Here is a 22,801-nt window from a genome sequence, read left to right as displayed (position 1 = left end):
GTTAGGCCCATGAGTGCTTATTAATCTTCTCTAATTTTACTAATGATTTTGTATGGGATTGGTATATTAAAATCTTCCCCTTAAGAGAAAAATTGTCACTTTCCCATAAATTTAGCCATTTTCACTTTGCATATTTTGAGGTTTTGATGAACTATTTCTTTTACTAATATATAATGATCCTCTTGATCTCTGATAATGCTTTTAGCCTGAAGTATACATTTTATGATAGTATTCTAGCTGTACTGGCTTTCTATTCATGTATATTTGCCTGGTATATTTTATCTACTGCCACGTAATACCGTACTGATATATTTACACTTATTTATCAGTCTTAACACTTAAATATCATCATATTATGTGTTTTCTGTTTACTCTGCTATTTACTGTGCTGCCATGTTCCTTCTGACTTACCCTCTACTAAGTTGAACCAGTTTTTTCTTCATTCTGGCTTCTATTTTGTTAATTATCCTTAAAATTTTAACATGCATAGGGACCAGCTATTAGTGTGATGGCTATGTCACTGAACTCCATGTAGTCGAACACGGTTCGAGTCCCAGACCTGGTGGCTTAAACTCATGCTGGGTGCATGTGCGTGCGTGCCCAAGATCCCGAGAGGAGAATGGAGGAGAAGGGATTATGGTGTGGCCAACCCCGCTGGAGGGTGATTTCTGGCTTTCTATCTCTCTCTGTCTCTCTCTGTCTTTCTGGTGATTGCACATGCCCAATAGCAAAAACCTCTCCAAAAATTTTTTTTTTCAACATGCATTTTTGACTTTGCAAAGTTTAATGTTAAAATTTGTATGTGTGTCATTCTTCTGAATAGTAAAAGGACCTTGGAAAACTTTAACCCCAGGTCACCTCTCACCAATCTTTTGTGTTTCTGACCACTGTTTTGCTTTCATGTCTTTCTTTTTCTTCCCTTTAATTAGCTATAGGGGACATGAGAGTGAGGGGTGAGAAAGCAACACCCAGACAGATGGCCATACCACAGTCCCTTCTCCCCGATTTTCTTCTCAGTATATTGGGCACACATGCTCATGTGCCTGGTATGTTTTCCAAGCTGCCCAGCCCAGGACTCAAAGCAGCGCAGTTGACCATGTGGGATCAAGCTGCCCTAACTACCATGCCATTGACTGGCCCACTTTTATGGGTTTTGTAATCACCCAAATTAGTCTTTATAATAACTGTTGTTGCATTTAACTTAACATTGTTTTTTTCTACTCAAAGAGATTGTGAACTACTTAATTTATTTTTTTTCCCACTCCTTCTCTTCAGATTTTCAAAAGAAACAACCAGATGATGATTCCGCTCTAAGTACAAGTAACAGCCAATCAGATTTGTTTTCTGAAGAGACCACCAGTGACAACAACAATACCTCGATAACCACGCCAACTCTTAGTCCCAGCCAGCAGCCGCTTCCGACAGACCTGAATGTAACTTCACCAAGTGAAGAAGAATGTGAGTGCTTAGATCCTGAGAGGTGGTGGGGAGAGAAATCTCAGAACCACCCTATCATGAGCTTCCTGATAATGCTGGTAATGCCTAATCCCAGGAAAAAAAAGATAGCGGGTCTTTTCATTGAACTTAAGTATTCATATGATATGACCCAACCTCAGCACGTTATAGAACAAGATCCAGCCACTCCAGAGGATTTAAAGTCTGTAAGAAATAGCTTTTTGTATTGTCAAGGAACGTGAGATTTTGAGCCAGGCTAGAGTAGAGGCTTTCAGACCTGACTGCACACTAGAATCTACTGGAGATTTTAAAGCAATTTTAATTTTCATCATTCACTAATTCTAAGTTAATTGATTTGGAGGGAGACCCAGGGATTTTTTTTTTTTCTTCCCCGCCAGTTTTGCTATGGGGCATGAACACTTGCCAGGGTGGGGGGATCGGGGAGTGAGAACTCACCCCGGCGGGAGGTGGGGGGGAGCCAGGCTGCAGTTCCTTCTCCATTTTCCTTTTGGGATTTTGGACTTGCGTCCATGTGCACTCGGCATGCTTTTCAAGCCATTAGCTCCAAGTCTTGAACCATGTAGTTGGCCATGTGGGATCCATCTACCTCAACCTCCATGCCACCTGCCAGCCTAGGGATCTGTTCTTTTTAACTCTGAAGAAGATTCTCATGTACACCAAGAGTTTAGAACCACTGGTTTAGGAAACTTAACTCTGATCTGGAACTTGAGATTGAAACCTTACTCCTGTAAATACCTGCGCCTTGACTACTTCTAAGCATTCCACTGAGGTAGTAACACTATATTCTTTATAGTGTTTGACAAGAGGAGGAAATGGTTTTCTCTTGTTCTTCTGTAAGTCTTCAGAGTTAGAATACTACTATGTATGTGATACAGAAGTTCATTATTTACTTAACTTTTATAATGCTATAACCATCTTTTTTGGAGTACAACTTGAACTGATAGTTGAAAATTATAGGGATATTACTAGGTTATCAGAAAAAGTCATCACATATTTTTGCATAGAAAAATACATCATGGCTTTTCTGACAACCCAATCGAACATACAAGGTGTTGTCTTTTAAAAGCTTTACTTAACAAGGATGAAATTTGGTGTTTCAAGTTTAATGCGATCTAGAAATGGTGATAGGTTAGAGTTTCTGCCCAGTGACTTTGGGAAGGTTAGCAGAGAACAAATATTTATCTAAAAGTTAAAATTTATCTGAAACTATCAACTACTGTATTAAGTAATATTGCCAATTTTAAAATAAAGGTCATAGTCCCTGACCTCATATAATTTAAATACTTTTTAGCAGGAGAAATAAAATATATTTGTTAGAGTGTATTAGTATTTCTCAGTCGGGAATAATCTGCCTATGCCCTGCCCCCCACAAGAATATTTGATAATGTGTGAAGGCCAGAGGTGCTGCTGAACATCCTGCACTGCAGAGGATGGCCTTCTGTACCAAAGAACTTATCCAGCCCAACAGGTCATTAATGCTGAGATTGAGGAGCCATGACACATCGTTGTATATATCCTGTCAGTGGTCCTTCTTATGTATTAGGTTGCCAGGAAAGTCATGTTGCATTTTTTCATAAAGAAACATAGAAAAAATATGTCATGACTTTCCCAATGACCTAATATTAAAGACAATGACTATTGAGAAAGGGCATTGGCGTAATGGAGGGAATTGCACTGAAGACGAATAGAAGGTGGTGGAAGGACATTCTAGATAAAATAGAATGAGCATAGATTTGTTAATGGCAAGTGACTCCATGAGGGCCACTTATGGAGGAGAATGGAGGACAAGGCTAGAAAGGCAAGTTATGGCCATGCCATAGAGACTTGAATGTCCAACTAAACTATTTAGACTTTATCTTTTAAGCAGAGTAAGTGATATTATTATAGTTGTTTTAGAAAAGTAACCTGGTAGTATTGAAAATGTAAAGGGTTATATTGAATATGAATAACTTTTCAGAGAGAAACTAGTTTACTATAACTTCTTGAATAGAGGCCAAGGCAGATAATAGAAATCATGTAAGAGGAGAGAAAAAAAAAAAAGAAAAAAGATAAAATTGGTAATGGTAACATTAAGGCAGTAGGTTTTGTTTTGTTTTTAAAGCTCTATTCAAGGTCAAATACTTATTGAGGTCCCCTTGTGTTAGAAAAATATGCACCATGCATTTACACCCCATTTTGGATAAAATTTTCCTGAAGTTTTTTGTTTCTGGGGAGGGGGATTGGTTTTTGGTATAGGGCGCATGCACTCACCAAAAAGAGAGAGAAAAAGAGAGACAGAGAGACAGATAGCAAGAAATTGCCCCCCAGGGGGATGGCCATATCACAATCCCTTCTCCTCCATTCTCCTCTTGGGATCTTGGGCACATACGCATACATGCCTGGCATGAGTTTAAGCCACCAGGTCCAGGACTCGAACCACCGACTACATGGGGGCCCATAACCCCAACTGCTGGTCCCTTTCCTGAAGTTTTTATGGCCTTTGAAAACGTTTGTATAAGGGAAGGTTGAATCTAGTCAAGCTCTTACCTGATGGAATGTGGGTTGGATCTGCACATACTAGGATCAAACCCAACAAACCAGTTCACTTAGCCAAAATGCATGCAAGACTGAGATGCCTGTAGCTACCATTTATTGAGCACTTTGTATAAGACATTGTTCTACATGTTTTCTGTATTTGTCATTCCCCATGACAACCCAGTGAGGATGTGTTATCATTATCTCTATTCTGTAGACAAAGAAAGAGGCACAAGGAGATCAAGTAACTTGCACATGCTCACATAGTAGTAAATATGTAGGAATTCGGAGGGCTAAGGAGGGAGACAGCAGCTAGCAGTGGTTAACAGGCACGTCATTTGCAAAAGCTTTCTCAGGTTCAAAGCAGCTGTGCCTGGAGTGAGGAGATGTGTGGCAGGGTTGAGGGTAGGGAATATGTGGGTAAGAAAAGTAACTCGACTTTGTTAAAGCTGTCAAGGTAAATACTTTGTACGTCAACAGGAGATAATTAAACTGATTGCCAAGTGACAGTGAAGACCTGAGTGAGATAAGAGCCTAATCTGTCCATAGTTTGTAAATATCTTCAGCTAGAGGCAGCAGGTGATTACCTATGCTGATATTTTAGTTTTTTAGCCTCAAGGGACCAGGATTTCTGTTGGTCCTTCTTAGCTTTTCCTAGAGAGGTGTGGGGAAAAGTAGGGTGTAAGAGTTGCTGGAAAATGGGTTTGGGATGCTAAATCCAAGTACTAGTAATACATAATTTGTATGCAAACTATTTAGTAGTTATAGATCCCTTGTTATTGCATAGAGCTAGAAGTACTACATTTTTTCTGGAGCTCGTGAACAGTTTTAATTTTTTTCCTCATAATCCAGATAATGAAAATATTGCTTAAATCTGTTTTCAGCTTCTTACTGTTAAATGAATATATCAACAGAAAGGTGATGAGAGTCCGAGTATTTGTTTTGAGAAGACAGCAAATGGAGTAATGACTATGGACAGAAGTGTGTAAAGCAGAGAAATGGGAGGGATTTTTACCCAAAAGAATTTCCTAAAACACCTGACCGACGGCCAAATAAAGCAGATATCCCAAAGCTCTGAGTGATATTTCTCCAAACACACATATCTCTTCCTCTCTCAAACTGTGTATGTCTGCAGAAGAATCTATGGAACTTTAGTCATTAGAAACCATTACAAAGTCAATGTAAACAAAATTTAAATAGTGTCTAAAAGACTTGTCACAGCACGTAAATGCTATAGCAATGGTAACAGCTAACACTAGAGTACTTACCAAATATCAGGCACTGTTTCAGTTACTTTAAATGTATCAACCTTCTTCATCTTCATAATTACCCTATAAGGTAGGCACTTTTATCACCCCCATTTCACAGATGTGGAGATGGAGGCACTAGACGATTCAGCATCTTGCCCTGGTTCACAGAGCAGTCTGGCTTCAGGGGTCTGGCTCTCCACCACTGGTTGAGCACAACAAATTGCCTGTCCCTATAGTAATTTGTAGTTGAACTGGTGTTGCATGCAGATGTAGGCTGTACAGAGGAAGGGGTGTTGGACAGGCACTTAAAAGAACAAAACATTTCTTTCTGCTTTTGATATTATCTATTACTGTTCTCTCAATTTATAGGTTTTTCTTAAAGAATTTAAAGTTACATTCCTTATAGTTATGTTCTTGACCCAGCTTTTGAAGACAGAAAGGATAATGTCATGTAATTAGAATACTAAAATCAGTTCCTTTTTTTGGTTTGTTTTTCTTAAGTAATGGACAGATGACCGCTCACTTTAGGAGTCTAGCCAGATTTGACTTAAAGAGGAGAAAATTCCCTCTTTGATTTCTTCTGCAAGTCATCTTTGCTATTGTCATACTTTTGTAAGCCTGTATATCCCTACTTGTGTCCTGTTTGGGAGCTTTATGGTGTGCATGACTACCTTGGTTTTGGGGGGGTTTTCCCCCAGTTCCACTAGCGTTTTGGATGGAAATAGGGGTGTTGGAAGACCTTTGGTTGGTTTGTTTCTTTCTAGACAGGAAAGAAAGAAAACTGATGCCCACAACAAGGGAGGATAAATGTAAGAAATTGGTCTGTTTTCAAATATTCAGCTATTCTAATCTAGCAGCTAGAAGAAACAACCTTTTATAGAATGCTCTTCTAAGTGCTGAAGAGGCACATATTAAGAACCACACAGCAGCAAGTACTAAATATAAAACTACAGTTTACCACAGTAGGGGTTAGCAAACTACAACACAGAAGCCAAATCCAGCCCATCACCTATTTTTGTATGCTCACTAGAAACTAAGAATGATTTTTAAGTTTTTTTTTTTTTTCTTTTTGTTTGTTTGCTTTTGTCAGAGGGCATGTGTACTTTTCAGAGAGAAATAGATAGGCCAAGGGAGAAAGCACCTCCCTACCCCCCATGGGGACCAGTCCCACTGCAGTCCCTTTTGCATTTCTCCTCCTGTTGGGATTTTGGGTGTGTGTTTTTTAAGCTGATGGTGCTAGGATTTAAGATGTGCTTTTTGCCATGTGGGTCCTGGCTCCGTTAGCCACCCAGCCATGGGGCTGGCCCAGTTTTTAAATTTTCAAATGGCTGACAAAGAATAATATTTTGTGAAATGTGAAAATTATATGGAATTTGGAGTTTAATGTTCATAAGTAAAGTTTTATTGGAGCACAGCTTCACTCATTCATGGATGTGTATTATCTACGGCTGCTTCTGTGCCGCACAAACAGCAGATTTAGTAGTTAGAGCCCTAGTGACTCTTTACAGAAAAAGTAAGAAACCCTATTTACAAAGTACTTTTTAAAATCTTTTAAAAGATGGGACCAGCAGTTAGCGTAATGGCTATGTCGCTGGACTCCCACATAGTCGACTGCGGTTCGCGTCCCGGACCCGGTGGCTTAAAACTCACGCCGGGTGTGTGTGCGTGTGTGCCCAAGATCCCAAGAGGAGGATGGAGGAGAAGGGATTGCGGCGTGGCCATCCCCTCTGAGGGCTGATTTCTCGCTTTCTGTCTCTCTATCTCTCTCTGTCTGTCTAGTGAGCACACACGCCCTATAGCAAATAAAACCTCTCCAAAAAAATATTTTAAAAGATAATTATTTAATTTGATTTATTGTCATTATTATTATTTTAAAATTTGCTATAGGGAATATGCACTCCCCAGAGAGAGACAGGAAGGTTGGGGGAGAGAGAAAGCAAGATGCCAGGTCCAGGACTTGAACTGCCGTTAGCCATGTGGGAGTCCAGTGCCTTTACCACCATGCTACTTGTTGGCCCCTCACAAAGCACTTTAACAAACGTATTCCTGGGATCATCCTGACAGTGTACAAGATGAGTAGATGTTTTCTCATCTACAGATGACAAAAAGGCAATTTGTATAGAGAACTGCCTTAAGTCACATGACAGGGCTAAAAACTGGGTGGAGACTTAAGCCTGGGCCTTTTACAAGTATAACACTTATATTTTCCCCTACTCTTCCCTACTGCATCTATGGAAGAGATGCTGCTGTTGTAGCTGAAATTAATATATGTACAGAAAGTGAGACCCATACTAACTAGAATGTGAGTGAAGATTCTTTAATGCTTTCTAAGTGCTGACTGGATTTTTCTTTAATATGGCACTGATTCCTGAAATAGAAAATTGAGAGTTAAATTAATTTGGTTGTACAAAGAGATTTCTGATGTTTCCTTGGAAACTGGTTTTTGTGATATCCTAGCTACCCCAGGAATTTTTTTTTCCCCAATGGTAGTGCCTTTTGTGTGTTTTGTTTTGCTTTAGGGGTGTATGCTCCCTGGGAGAAGAGAGAAAGAGAGAGGGCATGTGAGAAACCATTTTCTTGGGGAAATGACCAAGCCCAATCCCCTCTACTTTACTCTCCTCTCATGATTTTGGGCGTACACACACCCAGCCTGATTTTGTTTCCCCCCCGGACTCACTGCACAGCCCTCTGGGATGTATCTCCCTTAACCCTCATGCCACCTGCTGGCCCCAGTGGTAGTGCCTTTTGACACATGTCCTCGCTAGACTGCCCCTGGGACTTTGAACATGCATTGGGCTTCTTTGGCTGCTTGTCTTCATTTCTGTTGGATAGGCCCTTATCTGTCACCTGGAAAATAAATATCACCAAGCGGCTAAAGTTTTTGTTTGTTTTTACTAATTAAATTTAAATAATAATCTGTAAATGAAACCAGTTTTCTCTTTTTCAGACTGTATCTACTTCCGGAGGCCAGATATTGGGCAAAACAGGCTGGCTGCTTCTGTAGAACATTTAGAAAATATTACCTATTAAAAAATATTTTATGACTTCCTGCTGGGCTGGTTTTAAGTGAAATATGGTGGAGAGATTTATTTACAGTTCTCTCTGTGTGTGCCTTTCTCTTCCCTTTTCTCTAATGAAGCTCGAAGCATCAGGCTGTTTATCAGAGATAATTATACAACAGATGGAGCTTTTCTGATATATAATAGTCTCAAAGTGGAAGATTCTTTCCCATAATGAAGAATGCCCAAACTTTAAATGTCTCTTTTGATTTTAATTTAAAGTTGTTTTTCCCCCCTCCCTGTGCATTTATTTATGTATCCTGAAGCTGGTTCTGTAAAGCATGCTGCTTTTATTAGGGCCATGTTCTGAAATGATTGATACTTCGTAGTACAGTATGATAATGTACAGTTATACGCTGTATTGAATTGAATGGCTGTAATTCACCAGGAATCAATGTGTGGGATCATTAAGTTAAGCCCTGTCAAAATGCAGAAGGATTTGAGCAGTTCAGCAGTGTTTTCGTATAGAAATTATTTCTATTCTGTAATGTTAGCTTGGTAGAAACTTGTTCAAATACTTGTTGTATCATCTGACATTCAGCATGTAGTCAGAATAAGAATCAAATTAAAGCGAAACCATGATTTTTAATTAACTTATTTGCTGGCTCTTTTAATTCCGTTTTCTTAACTCTTAATCCTATGTTTAAGTATGCAAGCAAAGCATGACTGCATTCCCACTTTGTGAATTCCAAAGATACAGACGTATGTAGAATAAAAGGTGAAAATGTCCCTTGGCACCACCGCATCTCCACCCCTACTCACACCATCAAGTTCCCACTCTTACAAAAATGACCACTTTTCATTCATTTGGAGTTATATCTTCTTTTTCTGTGTATTGCATACTTGTTCACATATGGTCTTATTTATTTTTACATAAATGAGAATATACTTACATAGTTTTTTGTAATTTGCATATTTACTTAACAATGTATTTTAGAGCTCTTTCCAGGTCAGCACATGGAGATCTGCCTACCTTTTTTAGACTGTGTAATATTCCATATTAGGGTTACTATAATCTTTTCACTCTTTTCTCTTGAGGCTGTTTCTCATATTTCTGTTTTATAAGCCATGCCATGTACATATTTTTTGTACATGACTAATAGTGTATGTGTGATTTTTTTCCATGAAAAAATACATGGAAGACGAATTAAAAAGTTAGAGAATTTGTGTATTAAAAATTTTTTTGAGAGGTTTTTGCTATAGGGCGTGTGCGCTCGCCAGACAGACAGAGACAGAAAGTGAGAAATCACCCCCCATGGGGGATGACCACACCGCAATCCTTTCTCCTATCGGGATCTTGGGCACACACGCACATGCGCCCAGCATGAGTTTAAGCCACCTGGTCCGGGACGCTAACCGCAGAACTACATGGGAGTCCAGCGACATAGCCATTACGGTAACTGCTGGTTCCTAAATTTTTGATATATGGGTCAGCATTACCAAAATGACTGTTCTTTTTTTTTTTTTTCTTTTTTAGATAACTTTTGTTATAGGATGAACATGCTTACCAGAGAGAGAGAGAGAGTAGGGTTGGGGGAAGGTGAGAAATCAGCCCTTGAGGGATGGCAACACCGCAGTTCCTTCTTCTTTCTCCTCTCAGGAATTTAGGCATGCACACAAACACATCCTGTGTGTTTTTCAGGCTGCTGGGTCTGGAACTTGAACTGTGGAGTCAGCCATGTAGATATAGCGTCTTAACCACCACACCACCTGCTGGCCCCAGCTATCTCCCTCTCTCTCTCTCTTTTTTTTTTTTTTAACTTTTTTTGCCATAGGGCACATCAGCTTGAGAAATCACCCGGCTCCCAAGGGAGGACGGCTATGCCAGAATTCCTTCTTCTCTATTCTTTAGAGATTTGGGACCTATACGCACACATATCCGGTGTGGTTTTCAAGCCAGTGGCTCTAGGACTCGACCTTGGGTGACTACTGTGCCACCTGCTGGCCCCCTACTTTATATTTTTAAGAATGGTATTTGAGAATGATTGTTGATCACACCATTACTAACATTAAGTGTTTGTTTTCTCTTCCTTGCTTTTTTTTTTTTTTCAACTTGGACAGAAGAATAGCTCATTTTAACCTACATTTTTCCTGACACCTATAGTCATGGGATTGAACACTGTGTCATAGTTTGGTGTCTGTTTATAAAAGTCTCTAGTGATTTACCTATCCATGTTTTTTACTTATTTTCTTCATTAACTTTTTTTTTTTCTTACTGATTTGTAGGAACTTCTTAGCCATTCTTTGTAATAAGTCTTTGTTACATACATTGCCAGTGTTTTCTTCTGGTATATTACTTGGCTTTTAATTTTGACTTGGGCGCTTTATATTCAGTCAGAGAATTAATTAGAGAGGGAGGAGAGGAGTGAGGGTGGGGGAAAAGATAATACCACCTCCAAGGTCTGACTATGCTGTGATCTGCTCCCTCCAGTCCTCCAGCCTGTTGGATCTCTGACGTTCATGGGTGTGCCCAGCTTGTTTAGGTTCCCCAGTCCAGGAGTTCGAACTATGGTTGCAATGTTATTTCAGCTTCTCTTGAGCAGTGCGTTGTTGTGTCTTAGAGCTGGCCCCATGGCTATTTTTTTGTATTTATATGCAGCATGTCAAATTCTATTTCAAAAAGTACAGTGATTTTGATTGGGATTATATTGAATGTATAGATTAATTTGAAAATAATAGGCATTTTAATAAACTGCTGACTCTTCTCATATAGGGATGTAATTTGTCTTCATTAATGCAAATCTTTTTTATATACTTAACCGTTTTCTTAAAACGGACCATACACATTTCTTATTAGAGGTTGTTCTTTGCAGCTTTTATGCTTTTTTCTTGTTCCTGATGCTCATGAAACTAGGTATTTCACAAATACAGTATTTGCTTGTAGATTTCTTATAGATATTCTTTGTCAGGTTAAGGAGACTTCTGTGTATAGCTTGCTGATTCCATTTTTTGTTTTTGTTTTAATTAGGAATGGTTGTTGAATTTTATAAAATGCTTTTTCAGCATCTGTTGGGAAGATCAGATGGTATTTCTTCTTTAATGTGTTCTCTCTCTCTCTTTTTTAGAGAGCGATTTTTGTTATAGGGTACTTGTGTTCATCAGAGACACAGAAAGTGAGAAATCACCCCAAATGGGGGATGGCCACACTGCATCCTCCTCTCAGGATTTCAGGCACACGCGCACACGTGCCTGGCATTAGTTTAATCCCACCGGTTCTGGGACTCAAACCATGGTCCACCACGTGGGAGTTCAGCAACATAACCATTACACCATCTGCTAGTCCCAATGTGTAATTTCTTAATAGACTCCCAATGTCAAACCATCTTTGTATTCCTTAAATTATACTAGTTCTTTCAGTATACTACTAGATTGTAAATACTAATTTTATGTGAAATTTTTTATCTTTTTTATAAGTGAGAATTTGTATATGCATGTGTTTATATGTGGTGGGCAGTTCCTATGTAGTTCTGGTGTATTATGCTAATCTCAAAGAAAGGATTTCATCTTTTCCTGTATTCTTTTTTTTTTTTTTTTTTTTTTTAGAAGTTTTTTTTTTATGGGGCGTGGCTTTCCCAAAATTACTATATGGTGCGTGCGCTTGCCAGAAAGAGAGAGACAGAGAGACAGAAAGCTAGAAATCACCCCTCCCCACCCCCCAGGGGTGATGGCCATGCCTCAATACCTTCTCCTCCATTCTCCTCTGGGGATCTTGGGCACGCACGCGAATGCGCCCAGCGTGAGTTTAAGCCACCGGGTCCGGACTTGAACCGTGGTCGACTACATTGAAGTCCAGCAACATAGCCATTATGCTAACTGCTGGTTCCTTTTTTCCTGTATTCTAACAGAGCTTTTCATCTTACATTCTGACTTTATGTAATATAATACCTATTCTTTGAAAGCATCAAGAACTTATTCATGTGACCAGCAGATGTAGCCATCACATTCTTCATTTTATTCAGACATCTCTCATAACCTGGACCTACCTAACCCTCTCAGCACTGGTACCTAGCTCTGAACTGAACCAGGCCTTCTGTCCCCAGAAGACACCATGGCAGTGGGATTACCATTTTTATTCATGCTCTTTGAGGTGCAGCTCAAAATCACTTCATCCACTCTGATTGCTTCCTCTGAGGAATCCCTATACTTATCTGTAATATCTAATTACCTATTGTGTTATATGTTTTTAATCTTTCATTTTGAAACTCAGTTTTTCTGTTTTGATACACTAAAGAGGGCTTCCTTTTTTTTCCTTGCCAGAAAGAGAGAGACAGAGAGATAGCGAGTGAGAAATCACCCCACCGGTGGGAAGCCACGCCACGATCCCTTCTCCTCCATTCTCCTCTCAGGATCTTGGGCATGCATGCCCCACACATACCTGGCATGAGTTTAAGCCACCGAGTCTGAGACTCGAACCATGGTCGGCTGCATGAGAATTCAGCGACTTAGCCATTACGCTAACTGCTGGTCCCAAGAGGGCTTCTCATTGCCTGTACTTGATTCTTGGCTAGCTGCTTAATATTTTTTCATTATTTTCTACGTCACACAGTAATCCCAAGACAAAGTGAGTGGAAGAGACAGTGTTCCTTACAGATTTGAGTGCCTTGTTGTGGTGACAGTTTATCTCGTACTTTTGGAATAATGGGAGTCCAGTCATTCTCTCTCCCTCCCTCCCTCCCTCTGCCCATAGCCACTTTGCATGTTGTGAAATAACAGTTTTAATGTTTGTTTTTCTCACTTTAAGAATTTCCCTCTTCAAGATTCCCTTTGTAAGCAAAAAAAAAAACCCTAAAAACTTTAGTATTCATTTTCAAAGGTCCCTTAAGAAGTCTGCAAATCTGAAAGATTAGTTTCACATAGAGATTTTCTCAGCCACCTATGAGATTATACAGTAATTGATATTCAGACTAGGTTTTGAAGCAACACCATCACTGCCCCTCACTCCCACAAATACAGGGTTTTAAAAAAATGTTCTTAAATTAAATGCTGTGTACTGCTCTGTGAAAGTAAAGGTCACTGTGAACAGCCACACTTCACATAGGTCTGGTCCTTCGCAGTTGTCATCATGTTTTTATTTTCTTAGGTGCAGGTAATGAATAGCACTGCTGATTTTAAAATAAATCCAAGCTTTATGACAAAAGCATTTGGCTGAAAAAGATCATATTATAATAGAGGCATCTATTCAGATGTATTAGAAGTAGCATTTTGACCTTTCATGAATATAGTTTTAATTGTGTGTGTGAACATCTCTCTGAATTTTCAGAACTTCCAGTACCAAAAAATATTAAGTGACTATTTAACTTTCCATTTTGTATTTATAGTCTCAATTACTTTATGAATTGTTTCATTTTTGATCAAGCAAAAAGATGATTCTTTAGATTTAATAAAAACAGTAGGATGTCATCTGAGTAAGGAATTAAAAAACTCTAAAATATCAATATAATGATACTTGGTATGTAATTCATATGTGGTAGTTTTAATGATTAATTACAAAAAGAGGTTCTATTACTGAGACCTGACAGTGTTCACATAGTTTATAAAATAAGGTTAACTACAGCTACCTACTAGAGATACTCAACAGAGGGGCAGGGAAGCAGGAAATCTGCATTCCAAGTTCTTTTTAAAAGTCCATGAGGACCCAGACTCTGTGGCGTAGTCAGTAATGTACCAGATCGTGGAGCTGGGAGCTACATGCTGACCTTGGTTTGAGTTCTTGGCCTCGTAGGCCTGAATACCCTCCAGGTGCATGTGCCAAGGGTCCTGGCAGTTTGGAGGACTGCGGAAAGGGTATTATGTAAGACTCAGCCCTATGGAGGGTGCCCCTGCCTCTCATGCATGCATTGTATCATACATAAAAATGTTTTTAAAAACCAAAAAATTCATGTAATACCTGGGCCTGAATAGATCTCTGTGTTCATTTTCTCTGAAGCCCCTTATGAAGAACAAGCATCAGTAACTTCTCTATCTGAGAAAAGCATTGCAGCCTTCTTTCAGTTGCTGATGCCAAGATTTATGAGAACACTCTTGCTATACTAGCTGAACTATGTTTAAAAAAAAAACAACTCTTACTGCTGAGTGGAGTCTCTATTAATGTTGTTATGAGAATCATGCTTATGTTGATGATAAAATGCAAATGTAGAATTCTGAATTGGCCTTAGTTAAGCCTGTAAATAGTCAAAACTGAAGCCTAAATTGGAGAGGTGACAGCCCCTGATTTCATATCCATATTAAATATGCTTTGTCACAAGAGAGAAGCAAAACAGTGTCTAAAATTAGTACTGATTTTATTAGCCAGGTGATATTTTGACCTCTCCAGAAAGAGTTCTGGTCTTGATCTCCAAGATGATGATGTCTTAGAATTTCACTGTTAACTACTATTAGGCTTTACCACGTTTTGAAGTATTGGTGGTGTTTTTCAGAATCTTAGTACATAGGAAGCTCTGTTTTAGTGATAAGGATTCTAAAGATGAGAGAGCACATCTGAAAAACTGAAAATAAATTGAACTACTTACCTTGAGTTCTAAGAAACATGTTTTTGTTCTTCTTACATAAATAGCACAAATATTGAAGTGTCCTGGTTTGAAATTATAACTGTAGAGTTTATTCCACTATCTTTTGTCTTTGTTTATTTAATTTGGGGGGAGGAGGTGCAGAGGTTTTTGCCATAGGGTGCGTGTGCTCGACAGAGAGACAGAGAGACAGAAAATGAGAAATCACTCCCCAGGGGGGATGACCACGTCATAATCCCTTCTCTATTCTCCTCTTGGGATAGTGGACATACACGCACACATGCCCGGTGCGAGTTTAAGTCACCGGGTCTGGGACTCGAACCGCGGTCGACTACATGGGAGTCCAGTGATGTAGTCATTACACTAACTGTTGGTCCCTGTTTATTTAAATATTAATATTTTGTTAAGAAAGGCAAACTTTTACTATGTTTTTCACTTAGTGCATTGCCTGGTCTCTACAAGACTAGATAAGCTATTAGGCTGTAAGGAGAATGGGGAAATTCGGAATCATATTAACTTTTAGGTTCACTGTTTTGTTCTATACCAGTGATTCAGAAAGTGTAGTCTGAAGACCTATATAGGTCCCCAAGACAAATTCACAGAGTTCATGAGATCTTTCCATTCTAACTAAGTATCTGTGTAGGGGTGGGTTTTCTATATATACACCATGTGAATAAACAAAACATCCAGCAGATTGGGTGGTGGATGTGGATATGAAAATCCAGGTATCATCTTCTTTTCTTTCTTTTTCAATCCATTTGTTTGCTGTAGAACATGTGTACTGACCAGAGAAAGACAGAAAGAGGAAGAGAGAAAGTGAAAAAGCACCCCCTAGGGATGATGATCACACCATAGTTCTTTCTCCTCCATTGGGCATGCATGCACACATGCACAATGTGTTTTTCAAGCCACTGCGTCCTGGACTTAAACTATACAGTTGGCCATATGAAATCCAGCCGCCTTAACCATCACGCCACCTGGCTAGCCCGTAGGTGTCTTTCTTTAAGCCAGGTTTCTCTCACTATTTTCAAAATTTATGGTTATTTTTCATTAAATAATATGTTTTCATGTTGACATAAAATTTTGTCAGTTTTAAATGAGAATATTTAAAAGTTTGTCATTTTAAATTTTAAGTGGGGTAAATGTCAGTAGATACAATTACAAATAAACACGGGTTCTTTGATGTTCTCAATAATTTTTAAAGTAGTCCCAAGGCCAAAAATTTGGGGAACTGCTATGCTAGATTAATATGAAAATCAACTGTGTTTATTAATAATTCCATTTTCCTCGTGAATAGCTAGGCACGTGCAGTAATTACTTTGGACCTGGATCACTTTCATAAAATAATGAACACGTTTTGAACATCTAATATGCTTGGTCACTATTACGAGTCAGATTGTCCCTACCCTTGATGCCTTATTCCATTGATGTCATTACTGGGTCAGGAAGAGCATTTCTTCTAAAACACAGCTTGTGGCCCCAGCAGGGATGTCCACCTCCACTCCTTATTTTTAGAGAGATTTTTGCTATAGAGCATATGTGTTCACTGGAGAGACAGAGAATGAGAAAGCTAGACATCACCTTCACCCACCCTGGGGGGAATGGCCACGCAGCAGTCCTTTCTCCTCCGTTGTCCTCTGGGGACTCTGGGCACACATGTGTGCATGCGCACACATATGCCCAGCGGGAGTCTCAAGCCTCTGTGTATGAGACTCGAACTGCAGTCAGTTGTGTGAGAGTCCAGAGCTTTAACCACTCCGCCACCCACCAGCCCCTGTCACTATTCGTTCAAAGTCCATCAGTAGCCTTTAAAGGAAATGAAAAGCATTCTTGATTTCGGTTCACTCATAGTGTTATTCCCTGAGAAAAGTGGTATGGGAGAATTCAAATTTTATTTCTATTGAATGACTAATGTCCAGCCCCCTACAGACACACACAGCCCACATAATCATTTTTTTTTTTTGAGAGGTTTTTGCGATAGGGCGCGTGCACTCACCAGACAGACAGAGACAGAGAGACAGAAAGCAAGAAATCACCCCCCGGGGGGGATGGTCATGCCGCAGTCCCTTCTCCTCCATTCCCCTCTCGGGATCTTGGGCATGCATGCACACGCACCCGGCATGAGTTTAAGCCACTGGGTCCAGGACGCGAACCGCAGTCGACTACATGGGAGTCCAGCGACATAGCCATTATGCTAACTACTGGTCCCGACAGCCCACATAATCTTTGCAGAGTTCCCCAGCCTGTAATCATTTAGGGGAGTCAGGGTGGAGTACTAATGAAATTTTGTTGAGAAGTCGATTATGAGCACAATGGATAAACTACCAGTAGCAAATTTTGACTCACTTTGAAAATTCCAGCTCATAAATCCTTCATTTAGATCAAAGTGGTGTGAGAGATCATGTAGTGAGTTAGAATTAGAACTTGTATCTGGAAAATTAACATGTAGATTCTGTAACAAGCTTTGTAAATGGTTTAATTTGGTCGTTTCATTTGGAGAACTGGGAGGGCTATGATCTGTTCTGGAGATTTCCTGTAAACTTAGATTTCCACTCATATTTTTACGTGTACTTATTTCTAATTGATAGTGCTTTTCAAACTCGATTATGTAGACCGATTAGGTGTGTCCTTTCTCATTAAAACAAAGTATGAATTGCAAGTTTAGAGTGAACTTGGAGAATAATGTTTTTGTTTTTGTTTTTTTTTTTCCTGAAGAGATGACTTATTTTTCTGTGCATTATGATCTGTTCCTGGTATTCACTTACTACTATCAGTTCTTTACTATTTTAAATGTCCACATGTATGTCAAAGGCTTTTAAAGAAGGAATATCTTGGGGCCAGCTGATGGTTCAGTAGTAGCACAAAGTTCCAGGATGCTGGCATACCTTGGAAGGCCCCGGTTTGCATCCCGAGGTCTGTCCATACATGCTGGGTACACAGCCATGCATGCCTGTGTCCAAGGCTGGCTGAGGCTAGGGGTGAATTGTGGCATGAAGACCCTGTTGAAGGTCTTTGTCTCTCTTTCCCAAAGAAGAAATAAACAAACATACTTTTAAAAATAAGAAATATTTTACTACTGAAGAAATGTAGATTATTTGAATACGTTTAAAAGATAGTATCATGTTCTTTTTTTTTTTTTTTTTTTTGAGAGAGATTTTTCGCTATAGGGCGCGTGCGCTCGCCAGACAGACAGAGAGAGACATAGAGACAGAAAGCGAGAAATCACTCCCCAGGGGGGATGGTCACGCCGCAATCCCTTCTCCTCCATTCTCCTCTCGGGATCATGGGCACGCACGCACACACGCCCGGCGTGAGTTTTAAGCCACTGGGTCCGGGACGCGAACCGCGGTCGACTACGTGGGAGTCCAGCGACATAGCCATTACGCTAACTGCTGGTTCCAAAGATAGTATCATGTTCTTAACATGGCCATAACAGGAAGACAATGTAGAGTTTACATTGCTGTTTTCATTAAGATACTCTCATTAAAATATTCTGAATCCCTACAGAAAGGAGAGTTGTGTCTCTTAAGTCTGTTGTCTAAAATCACCTTTTAGAACTGTGAGCCTGGAAAAGTGAGATGGTGCAAAGGTAAACAGTGTACAGATTATGACAGAGTAAAATTGACAAGCTGGTTAAAAAAGGATGATGCATTTTTAATTAGCCCACAGTGCCTTTAGTTGGAAATTAATTAGATACTGTTATGTAAATGTCAGGTTAATTAAGCAACAAAATTGAAGTGTTATAAATCTGTAAAAGGAATGACTATTTTTGTGTATTAATGTTTTGCAGTTATCAAGAAAGGGCTGATAGTAGAATATTTGTTTGATTATTGAGCTTCTGGCAATTTTTAGTTAGCTGACTCCTTGACAGTCCATTTTTGCTTATTGATGGGTTTTAGCACTTGCTTTTAACTGTAGCCAGTGAGACCTAAAAGAATCAGGAGTCAAAAATAACAGCTGTTTTAACAAAACCTTTCAGAGTAGTTTGTTGATTGCGAGTTCAAGGTTAAGGAGAAATACTGTTAATATTTTTCTATATTTACTGGTTCTTGGGTTTTCAGTGCCTAGAAGGATTGCTATATTAAAAGCAGCTCCTTGCATCATAGTTTTCAACTGGCTTATAGGATCGACCACTTACATAGCTCAGGGTTTTCGACATGGTCAATAACTCTATAGGAGGCTGAAATTTTTTTAAAAAAATTCTGCTACTTTGGACCAGCAGTTAGCGTAATGGCTATGTCACTGAACTCCCATGTAGTCAACCGTGGTTTGAGTCCCAGACCCAGTGGCTTAAACTCAACGTTGGGCGTATGTGCGTGCGTGCCCAAGATCCTGAGAAGAGAATGGAGGAGAAGGGATTGTGGCGTGGTCATCCCCCCTTGGGGGTGATTTCTCGCTTTCTGTCTCTCTGTCTCTCTCTGTCTTTCTGGCAATCGCATATGCCCCATAGAAAAAAAGAAAAAAAGAAAAAAAATATTTCTGCTACTTCACTTTGAAATGTGAATGTTGATGGTTAATGAAATACCTTTATTTAATTCTGTTTTTTTTTTTTTTTTGCAAGTTACAAGTGAAGTGCGTGTGCAGATTTGACCCATGTCTTAACAGGGCTGAACTCAGTACTATTTGCCCAAGAAAATCCACCACCCTATTGTAAATGCTATAAAGATTTCTCCCTGTTGAAAATATAGCTGAAGAATATCATTTCAGGACTTTCATGTGGAATTGCAAATGCAATCCATAGTGCTGCATTATGTATGACACCATTAATACAAGAATAGAAACATCCCTAGAAGAAAAGCTAGCTTCTTCAGACTTTCCTGGTCACAAATCACAAGCTACTATAGGCATTATTCAGTTGCAGATTCCAACCTTGTAATTGTTGAAACATTATTTTAGGAAAAAATCTTCGGAATGTAATAATAAATGTGAAATGCTAGTGTGTTAGTAAATATTTTCAAATAATGAATTTTCTAAAAAATCAGCTACTTAATTCATTTGTTCTAACAGAAGAAAGCAAAAGGCACTCACAACAGTTGGCTATAAGTTAGTTGAGGTTGGTTAATCTTATTATCATCTGGTTCAGAATTCTAAATCTGTCATATTAAAGAATATAATTTTTCTTTTTTTTAAGTTTTGCTATAGGGCATGTGCATACGTCAGAAATGGAGGGGAGTGAAAAATCATCCCCCCAGCAGGGACAGCCATGCTGCAGTCTCTTTTCCTCCAGTCTCCTCACAGGATTTTTCCCATGTACACACATACACTTGGTGTGTGAGTTTTCAAGCCGCTGAATCCAGGACTAGGCCATATGGGATCCAGTGCCTCAACCTCCACACCAACTACTGGCCCAGAACTTAATAACTTTTTAAAAACATTTTAAAACCGGGAACCAGCAGTTAGCATAATGGCTATGTCGCTGGACTCCCACGTGGTCGACCGTGGTTCGTGTCCTGGACCCGGTGGCTTAAAACTCACGCCGGGCGCGTGTGCATGCGTGCCCAAGATCCCGAGAGGAGAATGGAGGAGAAGGGATTGCGGCGTGACCATCCCCCCTGGGGAGTGATTTCTCGCTTTCTGTCTCTATGTCTCTCTCTGTCTGTCTGGCGAGCGCACGCGCCCTACAGTGAAAATCTCTCAAAAAAAAAAATTTAAAACCCAAAAATTATTTTTTCCAATTTATTTGCCACTTATATAGGTTAGACCATAATGCCTTGAATTGTTCTGTGCTTAGAAATACATCTCTTGTCCCAACCGCAGTCCCACTCAGTGTACGCACTCGCACGTGCGCACTTGCTCCCTTGCCTTTCATGTACCTGTGGGACTCACAGTTAACGAAACGTCTTCCTTATCTTGCTATTAAGTTGCTAGCTCTGCCCATCCTATACCTTGGAAAAAAGAAAGGCTAAAAATGGGAGCAGAGTTTATGTGATTTGTGGGGTCATATGTCAGCCCCTCTCTCAGGCAGTATGAAAATGTGAGTAGTTCTTTGATGAAGAAGATGCTCTCTGACTTTGACCCTTACCACTAAATTTCAGAACTTAGCTGTAACTACCTCAGAACCTTGTTACATTTTTATTATTTTGGACTGAAACTCAAAAAGGTTTACCTTGAGTGGCCCTTAATTTTGTACATTCATTTTAACAGGGTTGATTTAGAATTAATTGTGTGGGACCAGTAGATGGTGTAATGGTTATGTCTCTGGACTCCCACATAGCCAATCATAGTTCAAGTCCTGGAAACTCACTCCACGTATATGTGCACACATGCCCAAAATACTGAAAAGAGAATGGAGGAGAAGGGATTGCAGCATGGTCATCCCCCCTGGGTGGTGATTTCTCGCTTTCTCTCTGTGTGTCTAGTGAGCATGTGCCTTGTAGCAAAAAATCTCTCTTTAAAAAAAAAAAGATTAATTGTGTAAGTTTAGATATAATCTCTTATGGCTGCTCCTTTTATTCAAGAGTATAGGAATTTGGATGACAGCACAATTAATGTAAAATATATGAGTAATGCTCATATGCTTCTGTTTGGTATTTTAAAGTGTTTCATAGGTTATAGTCTGCCAGACCAAACTTCATTGTAAGCTCTCTGTTTATAATATTGCCCAATTATCAAAGCCGGGGTATATTATCACTGCCAGTTACTCTTGCTGTCAATTTGTCTAGGCTCAACTGTGGTTCTATTTGTACTTTACTGTAATGTAGTGAATTCATTGGATTGGGTTGTTAGTTTAACAAGCTCTCAGGAGAATACTTTCATGATGATGCATGTTGAGATATGGTAGGTAGCCTTAAAGTTATCTGTGTTTTTGCCAAAATCTACAAAAATTCATTCACTAGAATTTTTAGAAGGATAAACCCTTCTCTTATTTGATAATCTTTTAGGACGTTTGTAAACACAGGGCATTAATTTGTGAGTCCCAGCCAGATTTTGTTACAAATTTTGACTTGGTGATTTCTCTTTTCTCTTATGATTTTACTGGCTGAATTATTTTATGCCTTTTATAAAAAGTATTCTGTTAGTTCTGTCATTATTGACTCCTGTGTTCTGTGCAGCTCACTGTGTTGTGGAAACTCAGTGATCATGGCTAGATATTGAGGTTAAAGAGCGTGTTACCGGAGATTTGGAAGTAACTAGATATGTATTTTGAAAGAATTATTTATTTAATTTTATTATTATTTCAGAATTTGCTATAAGGGTACACGAGGGAGAGAAAGTCACCAGGTCCAGGACTGCCATGTGGGAATCTAGCACCTTAACCCCAATGCCATTTGCTGGCCCCTTAACAAAGATATTTAACTTCCTTTCTTTAGATTGAAAAGAAAGTCATTCCATTGGCTGTTCTGAAGTTTGAACTCAAGACTTTCAGATTATGAGATTGACGTACTGCCTACTGGACCAAAGAGGCAATTCTACCTGGATATTAATGTTTACATTGTGTTCAGAAATGTAACATTGTGCTTAGAAATGTATACCTATCATAGCAAAGTTTCCAGAGTATTTACCAAGGAATCTGTGTTTTTATTTATTTTTTAGAGAGATTTTTGCTATAGGGTGTGTGTGCTCACCAGAGTCGCACAGAGACAGAAAGCGAGAAATCACCCCCTAGGGGGATGGCCACACCGATCCCTTCTCTTCCATTCTCCTCTTGGGATTTTGGGCATGTACAGACACACGTCCAGTTTGAGTTTCAAGCCACCAGGTCCAAGACTCAAACCATGGTCAACTACATGGGTGTTCAACAACGTAGCCATTACGCCATCTGCTGGTCCCAGGAATCTGTATTTTAAAAAATAATTCCCAGAGCTTTGCAGATGTTGAAAATGTTTTAACCTTTTGATCTGATGCAAGTATGTATATATTTAAGTCCCTCAGGATGTCAGGATGTATATTTAATATTTTTACACTTCATCCTAGTATTTCGTTCTTTGTTATACCTCAACGAAATGTTCTTTAAAAGTGTACATCACTTTCCTGATTAAATCAGACAGTTTATAGT

General features: G+C 39.3%; 1 protein-coding gene across 1 annotated transcript in view; it reads left to right on the top strand.

The window, feature by feature from the left end:
* ZFAND3 (zinc finger AN1-type containing 3) overlaps positions 1–22,801 on the top strand; it is a gene marked incomplete at its 5' end in the record, with an annotated part of 258,640 nt that overhangs the window by 158,106 nt on the left and 77,733 nt on the right. Inside the window, 1 exon segment of the mRNA XM_014587859.2 lies at positions 1,276–1,458. Coding sequence (XP_014443345.1) covers positions 1,276–1,458 — 183 coding nt within the window.

Source organism: Tupaia chinensis, unplaced genomic scaffold (assembly GCF_000334495.1).
Source record: "Tupaia chinensis unplaced genomic scaffold, TupChi_1.0 Scaffold000238_1, whole genome shotgun sequence".
Classification (NCBI taxonomy): domain Eukaryota; kingdom Metazoa; phylum Chordata; class Mammalia; order Scandentia; family Tupaiidae; genus Tupaia; species Tupaia belangeri.
This window is presented reverse-complemented; position numbering and strand designations above follow the sequence as displayed.